Genomic DNA, 19,485 nt, shown 5'->3' with positions numbered 1-19,485 from the left:
CTCTGGACTTAAGACGAATGGAGGACGATTAAGGATATTTGGCTTGAATTGATGATACATTTATAAATAATATGAAAAAGTACATCAATATGCAACGATGACAACATGTTAGAAACTTCCATTATTAATAGATGGAATTTGTAAGCAAGAGATGGTGATTATCCAAGAGTGAACGTTTTTGCATCAGTTTCAAGACTTGAGCTATACATACAAATATTTGGCAGTCACACTACAAGTTAGAGGTTACATTTTGAAGCATTTTGATTGCGCCGGCTCATTTCCAGCCTGAGTAGCTTTGTTGAACTATAGCCTATTGTCAGAAATGCTTAAGCAATGGTCTGATTGTGTTGATGAAATGCCAGTAAAGAGATATGCACTTTCACCTCACTGTCGACTGTCAACAGATACAATCTAAAAGAGGACAATTCATGGATGTGAGAGGAAGGAAGCATACAGTATGGCACTCTCACTGTCAAATCATTGAAGCATGAGAGGACTTTCTTAACCAATTTCGAGAAAATTAGACAAAAACATCTGACAACTACATCTGCTGAATATGTGCCTTTATTGTTTTGTTATCTTGTGCCTCTTCTCCCTGCTAAGTAAGCAGAAATAACCGTGTTTGTCAGGTCGATCCCTAAATCACAAACCAAGATGAATGTTTACTCCTTAAGGATTTTGTTGTTCAGAGCTTTTCATGATGAGCTTCAATGCGATACAAACATTAAGAGTTTTACTCTAAACAGAGTTACTCGGATTACAAAATGTAAAATGTTTGCTTTTTTTCAAAACAGAAAGAAAGTCCATTGCTCAGTGAAAGGGACCACAGGTTGCACTAAAACTATAGAGCAGAAATAACTTTGTTTAAGAAATGTATATGTGACAACATATATGTCCCTCACTCCTACTGTAACTGATGGCTACCAAAGATAAAGCCCCAGTGTAAAGAAGCAACTTCTGTGGGAGAACAGCACCGTTACACATCACGCTGTGAAAATACTTCCATGACTACTGTGATACAGCAATTGGTTTTCAACTTGACTTTCCCATGGTCACAAAATGCATTAGACACATTTGTAGGAAAACAATGCAGTTATTAATGCAGTCTGGCTTGGGTCTAATTTAAATCCATGTAAACAAGTTTATTCTTGTCAAGTCAGTACAATACAAGTATGGTTTTCCACTGTAGCTAAGTGATCATTTTAAGCACAGTCTCACACACAGACACAGCACACACACACACACTTTGCATTTGCTGGAAGATGCGGCTTATAAATAAATAGAAAACGTTTAGAATGCATTCAGTGCATTTGTTACACATAATGCAATATATAAGATGCTGATATTCCTAAATGTGCACTGCTCTTTACCTTTTATATTTATAACAGGTGTAGTTTGGTCATGAGTTACCGTTAAAACTAACCGAAGCGAAAAATGGACGAAGAGGAGATAGCAGCAAAGATAGAGAAAAAGAAAACAGAGCAACATGGCTGAGGTTTATCTTCCCATCAGACTGCTGTAGCAAATCCTATCCGATTATTGCGGCGGTCAAACTCTGTGTAGTAGCGGGCAATGAAGTTGGCTCCCAAAATCCACATGGGACCTGTAGGGGGCGGCACATCCAAGGCCCTGAAAGTGACGGTGCAGACGTCCGCTTCGATCTGGGTTTGCTGCAGAAACAAGGAAAAGTCAGATTTATAACAAGACACTATAAGAGAAGCATATATACAGTGATGGAAGAAGCACTCAGATCCTTTACATTACTGCTATGGAAATAGTTCCTGCTTACTTGAAGTAAACGGTTATTTTGTGTTTTTTTGTAATTGAGTATTCTTGTATTTTAAAGGTCCCATGACATGCTTTTCCGGTTATTACCTGTTCCCTTGTGTGTTATGTAGCTTTTTCTGCATGCAAACGGTCTGCAAAGTCACAAACCCTCAAAGTACACCCTGTAGCGAGTAACACTCTAACACAGAAAATACCTGTCTACAATGCCCCAGAACACCTCTTTTTCCATTTTTCTTTTTCCATGTTTTTCTTCCTGAGTATAGTGACGTAACGATACCCAGGTCCAAATGGACCAATCCGCGGAGCTCCTCTTGCAGACCCCATGCAGGAACCAGGAAACAACACCAGTAACAACACGAGCCCCGCAACGTCCCGCCAACATGGCACCCAGACCCCACGCAGCATTCTCATCTGTTTGTCATTACTGGTGTAATTGTCTGGTTGCCAACAAACGCCATTGTAACACATAATCACAGATGTTCCGCTGTAACGGTGGTGGACTCATCAGAACAGAGTGGGCGAGCTGACCAATCAGAGCACAGTGGCCTCATAGGGAGGGGGGGGGGGGGCAGGAGCTCCAACAAGCCGTTTAGGACAGAGAGTGAATACACATACTATACAGAGATGCTGTATGAGAAACCAATGTGATTTTGGAACATTGACCAATGTACATCTATTCTAGACCTCAACAATGCAATTATGATCAATGGAAATGGCCATGTCATGGGACCTTTAATGTGTTATTGTATACGTCGGGACTGTGGGAAACAGTATTTCGATCTTTCTGTGTGTACAAACATATTTCGAGATCGACAATAAAGTTGACTTTGACTTTGTTAAGTAAAAGTAGCAACAACACAATGTAAATATAATCTGTTTAAATTAAAAGTCAAAATACAATAGTAGGCTACAACCTTCTTGTGTACTTAAAGTATAAGCAGTAAGGTTTAAAACCCACACAAATTCCAGCATATGTTCATAGCAATTTGACCAAGCCTAATTAGCTAAATAACTAAAACATGCATTGTAAGTATTTGCAGCTGTGAGTTAAATACAGCACATAAATAAATATACCTTTCTGACATGTAGTGTAGTAGAAGTATTACGTTTTAAAAACTCCTTAAAACTGTATTTAGGTACACTTCTTGAGTGATTGTACTTGATTGCATTCCACAACTGCATGTTTATATAAATATGATTCAGTATGTATCATCCTTCTTACCCATAAAATATAATCCTCCCAAGTGAGAGAGTATTCCTGGCCCCCCAGGTGGAAAGTGACACTGGGCAACGTCTTGACAGTGTTACAGTTGACTTTGTACTGATGAACAAAACAAATCAGAGGGTGATAATGGGTTGATGACTTTTCTTTTACAGACTAACTTATCTGTGGGAAACCATGTTGCATGCTTAAAAACTTACTCCACTTTCATCCAGCTGTGCTCCGATGTTTTTCATCAGCGCGGACACAGAGGACGCCGGGCCTGTAATGTAGGAGGAGCCGCTGTCGATCACTGCTGTGCAGCCCTCTGCACAAAACATCATCTCCATACCCACAGAAACCCTGGAAGCATGAAGGGTTGCACAATAAAACGTGTTGTTTCTCAATGAGTGCAAATACACATAATGTGTTATGTATTAAGAACAATTCTCACCCTTTCATGTTGACTTCCCATTTGCCAGTCTCTTTAGTGTCCATATAGTTAAAGTTTCCGCTGTAGTAATCTGGGTCTGTGCCACCAAGAACCAGCTCTCCACCTGGGGAGTGTTTTGGATCCCTGAAAACACATTTAAAAAACTGTTCCATGACCTCCCATGACCTTTCATACTACAATCCCAGGGAACCTTTATAATTTTCCCTCAACTGGTTTCGATGGAAAAAAAAAGAGTATGTGTTTTCTTCAAGCACTCGGTTGTATCTACCAGATCCAAAATCAGCGTTAATAAAAAAATGTCTTCAACTTTACCAGTAAGATTACAACATTTTCATAACAGATATTTAATAAGACAATATTATTTCTATTTTGCAGTTAATAAATTCAATTCTTGACAATGCTATGTTACATCATTATAATTTTTGTAATCGTAGTTTCATTCAAAACCAACAAAAAAGTGTAATCTATATGTTCTTGCTAGCAGTGGAATATTTGTTTTGTCTCAATTATCTTACACATCTAACTATTTATCTTCTGTTTATTTCATACAAGCTGGATGAGTTTACTGGATTTCACACACCTGCTGTAGTAGATAGAGAACACCTCTTCCGTGAGGACATGCTGAGACATGATACCGTCAAACACGGGAGTAATGCCGTCGATGGCCACGTTTGGGTAACCCATCCCCAGGACTCCATCAAACTTGGCAAAGATGAAGGGCATGGCAGACAGAGAGGCTGCCTCAGCAAACACCTGAACCACAGGGATCCCACCAACCTGCACACAAGCTCAGAGTCAAATGTTGGGAGAGGAGGCCGTGGCAGGACATTAAAGAAACAGTTTGTTAGAAAACAAACAAATTCTTTGTTTTTAAACTGGTTTAATGAACAACTCACCACAACCACATCCTCACTCAGAAATCCCCTGACATTCCCTGCAGCATACTGGATGGAAAAACCGGTTCCGTTCTCAACATAAGTGCGAGATTGGGAGGCATCGTATCTGTTGTGAGTGACTAAAAGTTCAAAATTCATTTGAGTTGTCAAAGTAGTTTGGAAGCTTTACCAAACAATGATTCTTGAGTCTCATTTATATGAAAATAACAATTAAATCTGCAATAACATTTCGTTTTTTGCCAACTTTGGGAAAAACCACTTGCAAACCACATTTAAGTTAATATCGTGAACTTTTACACATCCGTCAAATACGACTTTATCCTTCATGTGTTTCTTGGAAACTTGAAAATAATAATAAATAATACATTTTATTTCTATAGCGCTTTTCTTGAACCCAAAGATGCAAATGTAAGCCCAACTTTCACTATCCTTTTGGTGTGCACCGACTTCTGAGGAAAATATGTAATTCTTTAGCTGTTAAGTAATCCACTTTCTTTGCCAGTTAGTTGCTAGTCTGTCAAAGAGGTGCTGAGCAGGTAGTGGAATATTTGTGGAATACTTGGTTTTCAGAGCTTTTTCCTTTAAAACAGGTGCCTGCTACAGTACCAAAACAGTAGAGTTTGTGCTCTAACTGTAAAGGCCTTATTGCAGCTGTAACTAAAAGTTACTTTCTGGGTCGTGGACACTTACAACAGGCGGTGGAGAAAGGTGAGCAGCTTTGCGAAGGCACCCACAGGTTGGCGGAGCCGGTGTCAAAGACCACGTTGAACAACTGGGGTGGAGAGCCAATACTGATTTCCCCGAAGTACTGGGTCTGTTAGAGATAATAAATACAATTATACAGTTATGGTGATCTATTTCCTGACTTTCCTAAACCAGCTAATTCCTTTGTCGTTTTGATGCTGTTTGATGACGTCTTTCAAATCCTTCTTTTGTGCAGTTAACGCAAATTGAATTTGAGGTCTTTAACGATGCCACTGATGATACAATTATTACATGAATCAAAAGTTTAAATCTAAAGGCGATCGTATTTGCTGTTTTATTCTGTAAGAAGTTTGGAGTTTTGCCAAAGACAAGCTTCAAAGCCCATGGTTGTTTAAACCCTCAAAACTAAAGTGTCTTTTTTTAGCAGACATCAAATTCAATTACATGTGAGCATGTCGGTTTCTACTAAATTGAGCCTTCATAAAACACACAATAGATTTTCAGAAATGTTCCTTAAATATATAGCACACAAAATTGTCTCACGTCTAAGTAGTTGGTTAGAGGGGTGGGAACAGTTCCGTTGTTGTCGTCTGCGCTCTTCTCGGCTAACTCATTTAGGATCTGCTCTGCAGAAACACCCATGTCCCTCAGTGTCTCTCGGATAGAGGGCATCTTGTGCAGGGAGATTCTGGAAACAGAACAGACATTATTAATGTATTGCGGCAGAAACGTAAAGACTTTGTGACAAAAGAAGAAATACTATGTTTACATGAAGTACTATTTCCATGCTACATATCGACTACATATGCCTGGTCACCATCCCATTTTAACAATGATGCTTTAATAATGCCAGAATGCTTGCTCTCAGTGCTCTCAGCAAGAAAAATGAACAAAAACATATGTTAGTCTGAATGCTGAAAACAATAACTTTTATCAATAAAACATTTGTTTTCCTTTGTTTATTTTTGTTGTTTATGTCTTCTTGTTTTGTTCAAGCCAAGAAGACAGTTTTATATGAAAAAGTCTCACCTTCTCAAGGCATGGGTCCATGTCACTGTCGAAAACAAAGCAACCAAAAACATCCAGTAATTCATCAACAGAGCCATGGTGATGACAGGTGGAAAATACAAACCAGAAATGCAGGCTGTATATGCAAAGTGGATTTTCCCAGGTTTAAGAATATTCCAGAATATCGAATATTATTAAAATGGGGGATATGAAAGCTGCTGCTCTCCCTCCCGTACTGCTGCCTCGACTCCCTTTATACCAAGTGCTCTTCCCCATATGCCTCACCTATATGCCACTGACTGGATGGGAGCTCTGCTGGGGGTGACCACTTGAAAACAAGCTCTGCTTTCCTCCTCCCAACCCCCTCTACCCTTCTGCCTTGGTCCCACAACCCTTACTGTGATAACCAGGTCCCTGTGAGAGGTCTGACCTTTGACCTCTTGAAAAACATTGAAGACAGAAAGCAGGGGTGCAGAGCTGCTGAGATTGCTGACGTCAGTAGGATGGACACCTTGTCTGCAGGGCCTGTGAGAACTTTTTACAACAACAAAAACACTGTATTGCATCAAGTTTGACCTATAATTCAACTCTCTATAATTAATAATAATGATAATGTTTACTTGTGTGCAACTAATGAACATAAAAAACAAAATATCCTCTACTGTATGTTTTAAAATAATCTAATTACTTTCAAACCAGCTTTAATAAAACATTTAAAATATAATTTAGATTGCATCAAATGACAAAGTGAAAACAAGGAAAGTTTTTGATAATAATGATACACTTACAGATAATTATAACCTGAATCTGCAGCTTTCATTGACTTTATAGTGATTTTCAACTCATTGTTAAGCTGTCTGGCCTACAGCTAATTTTTGGTCGACTCTTACTGCTCTTAAAGTGTCCTTTTCTGGTAAGGTAGACAGCTGTTTACATCAAAAGCTGTTAGAAACAACTTGTAAACTACCTCCACCAACCAGCAGACAGACAAAGTTAGCGACTAGCTGGTGAAGAAAGTGAAGCATTTAAAAAGGAAATAAAAAACTGTACTTACATTCACCGGATGTCCTTTACCTCCAAATTAATATATTGTTGCTCTGTCACTGTTGCAAATGGTCGCTTATAACTTCAAGAGACTTACAAACTGTAATAATCGATCTTGTGGCCACTTGGTAGAATGTTTAAGAAGCTGTTGACACAATATTTTATCACCCTTATAAGTTGTTGTCATACCCATGTTAGAAATGGGTAAAACACTTTATTGGGTGATGATTGTTGTTGGTTCATCACTATGGGCGATCCCTTTCCAATTACACATGGTTACTTGATTTGTCATTAATATAAATATTGAATCAAGGTGCCTACAACTAGGCCTTACAGGCTGGTATTAAAAGCACTTTTTGGGCACAATCTCACAGACATCTGACTTTTGACCTGCCTGGCCAAAGTTACTTTCCCACACTGCTTAGAGGTTCCCATGCGTCACTCCTGGCCTGGCCTTCCACCTTTCCAAGTAAGACCACTCTTTGGTGGGCATGGGAAAGGTAGAAATCATGAAAGAGGATTTATTTGGGCTTCATGTTGTTTTTTGTTTTTTGTTGAATGATATTTCCTTGAAGGCATACACGTCAAAACTCTCTGATCTGCTGGTCTGAACTATTCCGAAATGATAGTTTCATGAAGTAAATGGTGGTTATAAATGAGGAAGCTGTCGAACAGACCCCAAAAGAGTGGCTGCTGTTAGACATGCATCACAGGCAGAATCCAAGTAAGAGGATATTTTTGGGTGAGCTATCTATCATGATAAGCAAGATATGCAGCTGAGCAGTGTTTGTTTGCAGGAAATGAGACTTGAGGGGAGTTATCAATCAACCAAACAAGCCCAAAACCACAACAACTCAACTTTGAATCCTGACCAGCTGTTAAAAACCACAAAATGCTAAATATTGTTGTTGTTCTGTTTGGATTATTTTATGTCGGTGCATCATACATTTAGGTGTACAATAAAGGAAAGAAGAATCATTTGGTTTCACTGATATTATCCTTAGTAACGTTTTATAAATATGAAGCCAATGAGCTCCAAATTAGAAATGACTAGACTGTGATTCCATCTGGAGACAATATGTATGAAAATATGTGGGACATTCTTCACAACAGGAGGTCAAATATGTAGAAATGGAGGCCAAATATGTAGTAAAAACATATTTAATGCTGTGAGTAATAGAGCTGATCTTTATTTTATAAAAGGTTTTGTAAGAGTAAATACGATTTTTCTTTTTTCACATTTTTCCAGATGAATTAGTTTTTTGGAGAAATAAACATGCAGTATCGCTCCTGACCAGCAGTGCGCAGCATTGCAACTAAAACGCATCAGGACAGATCACATGCCGCTATGTGTATGAGTGTAGGAGTGTGTGTGTGTGTGTGTGTGTGTGTGTGTGTGTGTGTGTGTGTGTGTGTGTGTGTGTGTGTGTGTGTGTGTGTGTGTGTGTGTGTGTGTGTGTGTGTGTGTGTGTGTGTGTGTGTGTGTGTGTGTGTGTGTGTGTGGACTAGCATTACTATACTTGTGGGGACCTAAATCTGTTTACATAGTCACGTGTGGGGACTGGCTTCCCTTATGGGGACAAATTGGAGGTCCCCATGAGGGGAATCATTAATTTTAGGGTGAAGACTTGGTTAGGTTTAGGATTAGGGTAAGGGTAAGGTTAAGGTTAAGGGTTAGGGTTAGGCATGTGTTGGTTATGGTTAAGGTTAGGATAAGTCTCCAGGAAATGCATGTAAGTCAATGTAATGTCCCCTGAAGTGATGTATACATGGTATGTGTGTGTGTGTGTGCGTGCGTGCGTGCGTGCGTGCGTGTGTGTGTGTGTGTGTGTGTGTGTGTGTGTGTGTGAACTGAAATGTAATACTTAAAGGGTAAGGAATTGTGTTACAAGATTAAGCACAATTTAATTGTTCATGTTTTTCTGGAATCCTTTAGTTTTTATTATGAGGTTATTACCAATGGCTACTAGATTGCTTATTTAAAAAATGTATGGACATCTATGAGTTTACAGATGCTCATTTTCATTAACTGTGACAGTCAATAACTCCAACAACCTTAGTTTAGTCTGATACCGGATGAGGAGTCTCCTCATTTCTAAGGCTAAATCGGTTTACATAATAAACATTATTTACTGTATGCATGTTATCTAAGATAAGTCTGGTATTTTATATAGTTTCATTTTTATCAAGAACAAAAAAAAAAGATGATTTCTTTCCACTAACAAATCTTCTCTGTGTATCCAAAACCTAAAACAACTTGTTCCTCTCTGAAATATACGTCATTGCTATTCAAATGTGAGTATATCTGGTCTTCTGGTCAATATAATTGAATCTGTATATCCAGATGGATAAACAAATTATTAACAAAATGATTTAAGGCCAGATATACAGTAACATAAGGTTAATAGTGAATTTGTTACTGGTTTCTCAGGCCCCATTTATACATATTAAGTCCCATTACTTGGAGAGTGCATGTGTTATCTGTGGCTATTCTTGGAGAGAGATAAAGTGAATATATCTGGTTTGTGTCCTGTGAAGATGCACTTCAATTCCCAGGGAGCTTTATTAGGAAACAGGTGCTCCACAAAGACAAAAAACATCTGGTGAACACACCAGAAACCATAGCAACCGTGCTTGTTTTGCTGCTTAGTGTTTGAGATGCAAAAAGTGTGCCAATCCATCACCTGGTCCCATGAATATTTAATAACAGCCACGCAGTATTGTACATCTGGATGGTCGTCTTATTATTATTAAGTAGCTCTGATTGGTACGTGTTTACCTCGTACATTTGCTTTACGAGTCACACCTCGTACATTTACCATTAATACAGTTTCTTGGTGCAATGCAAACTTCTGTAATAGCACTTTTGACCATTGCTCTTACTCTACTCGGATTAAATAACTTATAGGCTTATTTTTTACACACACTCTATGTGTAATGTGCAGTGCAGAAAAATATCCACCAGGAAAAAGATATAAATTAAACATGAAAAATAAAAGTCATAATATGTGTTTGTGTATTTGTCTTTATGGCTTTGTGCACAGCATCACAAGCTAAAGATACAAACTGAAGCCAGCATATACAGTATAAAAAGACAGCAAGCAGTGACAGCAGTGGTGCCAAAATAATTAAATAACTGAGAGAGTGAAGCCACAATACAAAGCTTTGTGAAGCAGACTGATCTGTACTCTACATCAAAGTCTGGCTAATATAAAAAAATAAGGCCATTCAGGCTCCCGGCACTCAGGAAATATTCCAGAACTTTTAGAAAGATTTAAAGGGGCCCTATATTCTTTTTTTGAGTTTCCCTTTGCTGCTGTGTTTTATATAGGTTTCTGGTCTTTATTTAACAGTATTGATACTGTGAACGCAACAAAACATAATGAAAGTCTAAGGACTGAAGCCTTAATAAAGTGAGAACAAGTTATCAACAGTATGCAGGACTTGTTGCTGTGTCCCCTATTAAAATGAATGTATTCAACACAGATGTTTAACTTAATAGTCTCCAAAAGTGTGACAGGGAACAATGGTAATATCTCATAAGTTCTCTTCAATGCCCTTGGTTACCTCAATCACATGACAGGGTTGTGTGCACAGGATATCCATATTAGAAAAAAGGCATCCTCCCATAATTGCTACGTTTTGTGACTTCCTGGACAACAAGTGTCCATATCCTCACACCCAGCAAACATCCTCTCACAATAAAGGGCTGACTCATCTCATGGAAATGTCTCATTGTATCAATTCTGTTGTATTTCTGTTTTATCTTCATTTTAGTAACAAATGTTTTGTGTTTTTTTTGCCTTTTCATCAAACATCACTCATGTGCTGCTCTTTAAATTGCAATGATAATTTCTCACTTGAAATCAAATATGCTGGATAATCATATGGAGAGACCATTTTGTTAATCTTAGAAAATGGTGACAGAGTAAAAGTCAGTGCATCTCAGACTCAGCAGGTACAGATTAATCAAAGAAAAAATATAACATTGGTGAGCTTCTTAATTTACTTTTACATTTAAGCAATAATCAGGTAATAGAGCAAACAAGTAAAAAACCAGAAAGAAGTTGCAACAACATTTGTAAAGGGTGCAATACAAATGTTTCTCCTCCCCTGCCCGGTTTCTCGTCTTGTGAATACCCCTCCCTGTATTTAGTCTTGTCTTTTCCTGTGTTCAGTGTTGGTGCGTCTTTTGTTTGTGACTGTGTTCACCGGTGAGTGTTCTGTCTTGTCCTAATTATTTTTATTTATCCTTGAAATAAAGGCTTTTTCAGCTTTATCTGCATTTGGGTCCTGCTTCCTTCGCTCAACCGTAACAGTACGAACTAACCAGATATGGGCCCAGCAGATCCTTTTGAACAGGAATTATTGGATTTTTCCTTTTTTTGGCTAACTGCTCTCATCGATGGAGGGGAGCGTCCGGGGTTCAGCAGCAAGAGGCTGCTCTGGCAGAGGCGCGCCAGCCAGGCTTGGTGAAATTCTTACCTGGCTGGATTTTGGATTTCCTCTCGGTGTGTTATCCCCTGCCTGCTAGCCTCAGCCAGGCTGGCTCCCTGGCCAATGTGTTCCGTTTGGAGTCAACCCTTGCTTCTGCCCCAGTTCCTGCTCCTGTCCAGGAGCCGTTCTCTGGAACTCGTCTGGCTTTTGGAGGTCCACGGAGCCTCCAAACGGCTCCTGAAAGAAGTCCAGGCTAGCAGCCCGAGCCCCAAGAGCCATGGTTCCAGACCCAGTTCTGGCCCAGCAGCCATGGTTCCGGCCCCAGTTCTGGCCCCAGCAGCCATGGTTCCGGCTCCAGTTCCGGCCCCAGCAGCCATGGTTCCATACCCAGTTCTGGCCCCAGCAGCCATGGTTCCGGCCCCAGTTCTGGCCCCAGCGGCCATGTTTCCGGCCCTGGTTCCGGCCCCAGCAGCCATGGTTCCAGACCCAGTTCTAGCCCCAGCAGCCATGGTTCCAGACTCAGTTCTGACCCCAGCAGCCATGGTTCCGGCCCCAGTTCTGGCCCCAACAGCCATGGTTCCGGCCCCAGTTCCGGCGGCAATGTTTCGAGCCCCAAGAGCCATGGTTCCAGACCCAGTTCTAGCCCCAATAGCCATGGTTCCGGCCCCAGTGCTGGCCCCCGCAGCCATGGTTCCAGACCCAGTTCTGGCCCCAGCAGCCATGGTTCCGGCCATGTTTCCAGCCCCAGCAGCCATGGTTCCAGACCCAGCTCTGACCCCAGCTGCCATAGTCCCTCCTCTAGTCACCTCCCTAGTCCCTTCTCTAGTCCCTTCTCGAGTCCCTCCTCTAGTCCCCTCTCTAGTTAACCCTTGCTTCTGCCCCAGTTCCTGCTCCTGTCCAGGAGCCGTTCTCTGGAACTCGTCTGGCTTTTGGAGGTCCACGGAGCCTCCAAACGGCTCCTAAAAGAAGTCCAGGCTAGCAGCCCGAGCCCCAAGAGCCATGGTTACAGACCCAGTTCTGGCCCCAGCAGCCATGGTTCCGGCGCCAGCAGCCATGGTTCCAGACCCAGTTCTGGCCCCAGCAGCCATGGTTCCGGCTCCAGTTCCGGCCCCAGCAGCCATGGTTCCAGACCCAGTTCTGGCCCAGCAGTCATGGTTCCGGCCCCAGCGGCCATGTTTCCGGCCCTGGTTCCGGACCCAGCAGCCATGGTTCCAGACCCAGTTCTGTCCCCAGTAGCCATGGTTCCAGACTCAGTTCTGACCCCAGCAGCCATGGTTCCGGCCCCAGTTCTGGCCCCAACAGCCATGGTTCCGGCCCCAGCAGCCATGTTTCGAGCCCCAAGAGCCATGGTTCCAGACCCAGTTCTGGCCCCAGTAGCCATGGTTCCGGCCCCAGTTCTGGCCCCAGTAGACATGGTTTCAGACCCAGTTCTGGCCCCAGCAGCCATGGTTCCGGCCATGTTTCCAGCCCCAGCAGCCATGGTTCCAGACCCAGCTCTGACCCCAGCTGCCATAGTCCCTCCTCTAGTCACCTCCTTAGTCCCTTCTCTAGTCCCTTCTCCAGTCCCTCCTCTAGTCCCCTCTCTAGTCAACCCCTGCTTCTGCCCCAGTTCCTGCTCCTGTCCAGGAGCCGTGCTCTGTAACTCGTCTGGCTTTTGGAGGTCCACAGAGCCTCCAAACGGCTCCTAAAAGAAGTCCAGGCTCGTAGCCCGAGCCCCAAGAGCCATGGTTACAGACCCAGTTCTGGCCCCAGCAGCCATGTTTCCGGCCCTGGTTCCGGCCCCAGCAGCCATGGTTCCAGACCCAGTTCTCACCCCAGCAGCCATAGTTCCGGCCCCAGTTCTGGCCCCAACAGCCATGGTTCCGGCCCCAGTTCCGGCCCCAGCGGCCATGTTTCGAGCCCCAAGAGCCATGGTTCCAGACCCAGTTCTGGCCCCAGTAGCCATGGTTCCGGCCCCAGTTCTGGCCCCAGCAGCCATGGTTCCAGACCCAGTTCTGGCCCCAGCAGCCATGGTTCCAGACCCAGTTGTGTCCCCAGCAGCCATGGTTCCGGCCATGTTTCCAGCCCCAGCAGCCATGGTTCCAGACACAGCTCTGACCCCAGCTGCCATAGTCCCTCCTCTAGTCACCTCCCTAGTCCCTTCTCTAGTCCCTTCTCTAGTCCCTTCTCCAGTCCCTCCTCTAGTCCCCTCTCTAGTCCATTCTCTAGTCCCTTCTCTAGTCCCTTCCCAAGTCCCTTCTCTAATCCCTTCTCTAGTCCCTTCTCAAGTCCCTACTCAAGTCCCTACTCTAGTCCCTACTCTAGTCCCTTCTCGAGTCCCCTCTCCAGTTTCCTCTCAAGTCCCCTCTCCAGTTCCCTCTCGAATTCCCTGTCAAGTCCCCTGTCAAGTTCCCTCTCCAGTCCCCTCTCGAGTTCCCTTTCAAGTCATCTCTCGAGAGCCCTCTCAAGTCACCTCTCAAGTCTCCTCTCAAGTCACCTCTCAAGTCACCTCAAGTCACCTGTCAAGTTCTCTCTCCAGTCCCCTCTCAAGTCTCCTCTCAAGTCACCTCTCAAGTCTCCCCTCGAGTTCCCTCTCAAGCCACCTCTCAGTTTCCCCCTTGAGTCCCCCCTCAAGTTCCCTCTCGAGTTCCCTTTCAAGTCATCTCTCGAGTCGCCTCTCAAGTTCCCTCTCGAGTCCCCTCTCAAGTCACCTCTCGAGTGCCCTTTCTAGTCACCTCTCGAGTTCCCTTCTCAAGTCCCTTGTCTCTCGTCTAGTCCCTCCTCTAGTCCCTCCTCCCTTCTCCAGTCCCTCCTCTAGTCCCTCCTCTAGTCCCTCCTCTAGTCCCCTCTCGAGTCCCCTCTCAAGTCCCCTCTTGAGTCCCCTCTCTAGTCCCCCCTTGGTTCTCCTCTCGAGTCTCTTCTCAAGTCCCCTCTCGAGTCCCCTCTCGAGTTCCCTCTCGAGTCCCCTCTCTAGTTCCCCCGTGTTTCCCCTCTGAAGTCTCCTCTCGAGTCTCCTCTCAAGTCCCCTCTCGAGTCACGTCTCAAGTCCCTACCCAATGTCCTGGTCCGTTGGAGGTTCCACTGGGGGTCCTGCCAACTCCATGTCCTGTCCCGTGGGAGGCCCCGCCGACTACTCCTCTGCCGGGGGTCCTGCCAACCCTGTGTCCTGTGCCGTTGGAGGTCCCGCCGACTGCTCTCCTGCCGGGGGTCCTACCAGTTCCATGTCCTGTCCCGTTTGGGGTCCCGCCGACTGCTCTTCTGCCGGGGGTCCTGCCAATCCTATGTCCTGTCCCATTGGGGGTCCCGCCGACTACTCTTCTGCCGGGGGTCCTGCCAACCCTATGTCCTGTGCCGTTGGAGGTCCCGCCGACTACTCTCCTGCTGGGGGTGCTGCCAACCCTATGTCCTGTGCTGTTGGAGGTTCCGATGGGGGTCCTGCCAGCTCCATCTCCTGTCCCGTTGGGGGTCCCGCCAACTACTCTCCTGCCGGGGATCCTGCCAACTCCATGTCCTCTCCCGTTGGGGGCCCCGCCGACTACTCTTCTGCCGGGGGTCCTGCCAACCCTGTGTCCTGTGCCTCTGGGGGTCACGCCGACAACTCTTCTGCCGGGGGTCCTGCCAACCTCTTGTCCTGTTCCGTTGGAGGCCCCGCCATCACCTGTCTCGCCGGGGGTCTTGCCAACTCCTGGTCCTCTTCCGTGTGGGATCCTGCCGAAGCCTGTCCCACCGGCTCCGGTTCCTGTTCGGCCGACACCAGGCCCTGCCCGGCCTCCGGAGCTGTCTGGGCTTCGCCCTCTAGCCCGGCCCCCTGAGTGCCGTGGTCTTTGCCCTCAAGCCCGGCCCCCTGAGTGCCGCGGTCTTCACGCTCGAGCTCGGCCCCCTGACTTTCCCGGCCGCGGTCCTCGCCCTCGGGCCGGGCCCCCTTACTGTTCCTGCCACTGCCTTCGCCCTCATGCTCGGTCCCCTGAGTTCGCCCACTGTGGCCTTCGACCCTCCATGGACTCTGCCTTGTCCCCGGGCCGTCCGCCCGAGACCCCACCCTTGGACTCTGCCTTGCCCCCGGGCCGTCCGCCCGAGATCCCTTCCGGGTCCTCCGCTGTGCTCTTGGGCTGTCAGCCCAAAACCCGTCCTCCAGACCCCCTCCACCCACCCTGGTGGCCCTAGTTTTGGCTCTATGAAACCTGATGTACTTATATGATTCTGTTTTCTTTAAGTTTTTATCATCTTGGTCGAATGCACTTATTGTAAGTCGCTTTGGATAAAAGCATCAGCTAAATGCAATGTAACTTAATGCTGCCGATACAAAGAGAACAGAAGGCTTTGTCTAAAGTCAGGAGAGCTTCTTCTCCCTGTTTCCATTCTTAATGCTAAGCTATGCTAATGTTAGAAATTAAAAATCAATGTTTTGATGGCATAAAGTACCTTAAACATACCGTCAGTTTAAATGCTGTGTTATACTGAAAAAACAGAAGTGCACAACCAGTTGTTCAGCTTTTATTCTGAAAATCCTTCATCTCCGGTTAGCATTTAGCATGTGGCTAAAATACCATTTACTATAGAGGTGAATTTAGTAGCGATATGACACGGAGTGTTGCACACCGAAGCCTACTGATTTCAACACTACAACTATAGACGTCGAGATATTATTATTGCTGAATATTAATTTCTGAAAAAGTGGTTCTCGCTCTCTTCCCTTCACTCACGAGAGCGAGAACACAGCTGTTTTTCTGACTGAATAATATTCTGCTTGTAACACTACCGCGCCTTTTTTAATTAAAGTACCCATTTGAAACTTTTCAGAGACTCCATTTAGTCTCCTTTTCTAAAGCTTCTCTCCTGGACGCGAGAATAATGAACAAAGCATAATACTAACCTGCTTGTCAATTACACACAATGTTTTTTTATCAGAGTTACTAGAAGACTATGTGTGCTGCCATCACAAAAAAATATCTAAGTAGTTAAAGTATAACAGTTATCAAACAATCACTTCGGCTGAGAGAAAAAGCAAATAATTAGTTGAAAAGCAATGTATTCATATCTGTCCGATCCTCACATCTGAGAGGGCTTTTCATCTTATAATAAACACACGTGCGATGTTCACGCTATTTTTAGCTCAAAGATGGTCACTTTGCCTTTGAGCATATTTGCTGAGATTATCATTGGTTTCTTTCTTCTTGGCCTTCTGTTTATTTAGAATGATTTTAGTGAGTATTTTTAAAATGTCCCTTACCTAGCCAGTCACAATATCACTTCCAGACTCTTTCTTCATATAAAACACCGGCTCCTGTGAGCTAAATTACCTTTTTACAACAAAGTCTAGTCAGTTACCAAGTGTTCATATTAGCACACATATATAATAAAAAGACAATGAATAGTTTATGATCATCACCAGAATAGCACATACAAAATTAAGAGATTAGCCATAATACACATTGAGCTCATATCAAATAATACTGCAAAGGTAAAACAAAAAGATGCACTTCTTGTAAAGACAGATTAAAAAAGGAAAATAAAAAACCACTTCCTTTAATCTCTCCTAATTAAAATAACAAAGCACTAAGAGGATGGAGTTTAAACAATAAAGCTTGTATGTCTGTCATGTTACTTTTTCATCTCTAAGTTGTTGAAAGTGTCTAATTATATTTGCAACATTTTAGAATTAAGTTTAAGTACATTGTTGTCCGTCCCTAAAGGACACGTAGTGTTTGATGGGAAACATAGCATTTCAGAACAAATGAAACAGATGCAGCTACATATATACACATTATGTACAAAAATCAGTTTTTTCTGTCTTTATCTGTGCCAAGCGGTTTCTGTCAACTACGACACAGAGGGCAACATCATAGATTCCTCCTCCTCCATGTCAAAAAACAAGCTTAAAGCTTGACTTACGTTCAGAGTTCTCTTCATCATAGTTGAATCTTCAAAACTCTAAATCTATCTAACTATATCTAAATTCTCAATGTTTGTCTGTCACTTTACTTCAATCGCAGTCTTTTCCACCGCCTCTCTTCGTATATCTTCGTCTCTCTCCATTTCCCGCCGTCTCTCTTCGGTTCCCGCCGTCCCTCTTCGTCTCTTTTCGTCTCATTTCGTATCACTCCGTTTACCTGATTACCTCACCCCCTCCCTGGTAAATACATCCTGTTGAGCAGGATCTACAGTTTCCAGTATTTTCCGTTTCGTAAAATGATCAAATACGGCGAAGATATTAAAATTAGGGCTGTCAAGTTAATAACGCGTTAACGCAAAAAAAGATTAACGCCACTAATTATTTTAACGCGATTAACGCATGTGTATTTTTTTTCCTCGGCCGCCCCGTAGTTTCAGAGCGCATCGAGTTTAAAATACCATCTACAAGCTGATGCTGACAGCCCCGCTCCTGCCGCCTGCTTGCAGCAGACCACACTTCCACGCTCACCGGCAGGCACCGACTGGCCATCGGGAGGACCGGGAGGGTGTGTGTATGTGTGGCCCGAGCGAGCGAGAGAGAGACCTTACGTGCATTGTTGTTGTTAGCATCGGGTGCTAGCTAGCTGCGCTAACGGATATAAGGAGCTGTTTAAATGAAAACAGAGGAGCGCTCTATCCACACAACTGCGCCGAGCACTTGACTTTATGCAGGCAGTCAGACAGTGGGACATTGTACGAAAAGTCAGCACACTCATGATTGCAGCAACATGATTGCAGCGTCCAGGCAGCTCCCGTTCGAGCATATGCCTTGAGTTGCACATAGCTTCAACGATCCAACACACACGCACACACACACACCATTTGTATTGTATGAGAGAGGTTCCAGGTTGAATTGAGGCGAATATGTGTAATGTTCAGAGGTTGTTGTGTTTAATATTCATGAGAATATTTGTCATTGTTCAAATGATAATAAACATTAGCATAAAGCATATTTGTCCACTCATATGTTGATAAGAGTATTAAAAACTTGAAAAATATTCCTCTAAGGTACATTTAGAACAGATCAAAAATGTGCGATTAATTTGCGATTAATCGCGATTAACTATGGACAATCATGCGATTAATCGCGATTAAATATTTTAATCGACTGACAGCCCTAATTAAAATATGTGCTTCCATTATTCATACTTCTGAAATATATCTGTATTAACTTTATATCATCGTATGTCCGTGTTTATTGGGTATTTTTGCATGAAACAAAGACTGGCATATAGTTTCAAGCCAGTACTTTCGACAGAAATACACATATACATCCTGTTGAGCAGGATCTACAGTTTCCAGTATTTTCCGTTTCGTAAAATGATCAAATACGGCGAAGATATTCAAATATGTGCTTCCATTTTTCATACTTTTGAAATGTATTAACTTTATATCATTGTATCTCCGTGTTTACTGGGTCTTTTTACATGAAACAAAGACTGGGATATAGTTTCAAGCCAGTACTTTCGACAGAAACACACGGCAATGTTGTCCGGACTGTTGTTTTTATGCGGCACCGGCTTGAACAGGTCATGTGATCTGATCACGCCGGCGTGACGGTCGACTCCAAAGGGTTAATATTAAATACATATAAGTATTTTTACAACTTGTATTTAGAAATACTCTGTTGTAATTATTGATGCATACATGTGTTCATCCATTCAATGTGGCATCTGCTATAATGGGGTTAATGTATGATATTACTTAATAATACAATACATTATAATATATGATATGATAATTACATTTTAGTTTTATTCATTTCTTATTTCATAGTTTCTCATTATTATTATTTGTATTGCTCATCTTATTTTTGATTTTATTAATCTGTGTGAATCTGTGCTGTCCTGTTTTTCACTCTCACCCTGTTGCTGTTTGAACTACTGAATTTCCCCACGGGATTAATAAAGGTTCATCTTATCTTATCTTAATGTATAAGTTGATTTACTTCAATCTACTGTACTGTGTAAAAACACCCCAACAATATTACAAGAAATATACTGCATAAAGCAAACTATATA

The 19,485-nt window shown here is 43.2% G+C and overlaps 1 protein-coding gene across 1 annotated transcript; it reads right to left on the bottom strand.

The window, feature by feature from the left end:
• Positions 1 to 1,118: 1,118 nt before the first annotated feature.
• ren (renin) lies at positions 1,119 to 6,282 on the bottom strand. The gene is made up of 9 exons (XM_034086383.1): positions 6,074 to 6,282; positions 5,588 to 5,732; positions 5,030 to 5,153; positions 4,340 to 4,458; positions 4,024 to 4,220; positions 3,444 to 3,566; positions 3,211 to 3,352; positions 3,011 to 3,109; positions 1,119 to 1,670 (listed from the first exon to the last, which is right to left on the bottom strand). The coding sequence occupies exons 1-9, from the start codon at positions 6,148 to 6,150 to the stop codon at positions 1,509 to 1,511; spliced, it is 1,188 nt and encodes a 395-aa protein (XP_033942274.1). The 5' UTR covers positions 6,151 to 6,282; the 3' UTR covers positions 1,119 to 1,508.
• Positions 6,283 to 19,485: the final 13,203 nt, after the last annotated feature.

The sequence above is a fragment of the Pseudochaenichthys georgianus genome, chromosome 7, assembly GCF_902827115.2.
Source record: "Pseudochaenichthys georgianus chromosome 7, fPseGeo1.2, whole genome shotgun sequence".
NCBI lineage: Eukaryota > Metazoa > Chordata > Actinopteri > Perciformes > Channichthyidae > Pseudochaenichthys > Pseudochaenichthys georgianus.
This window is presented reverse-complemented; position numbering and strand designations above follow the sequence as displayed.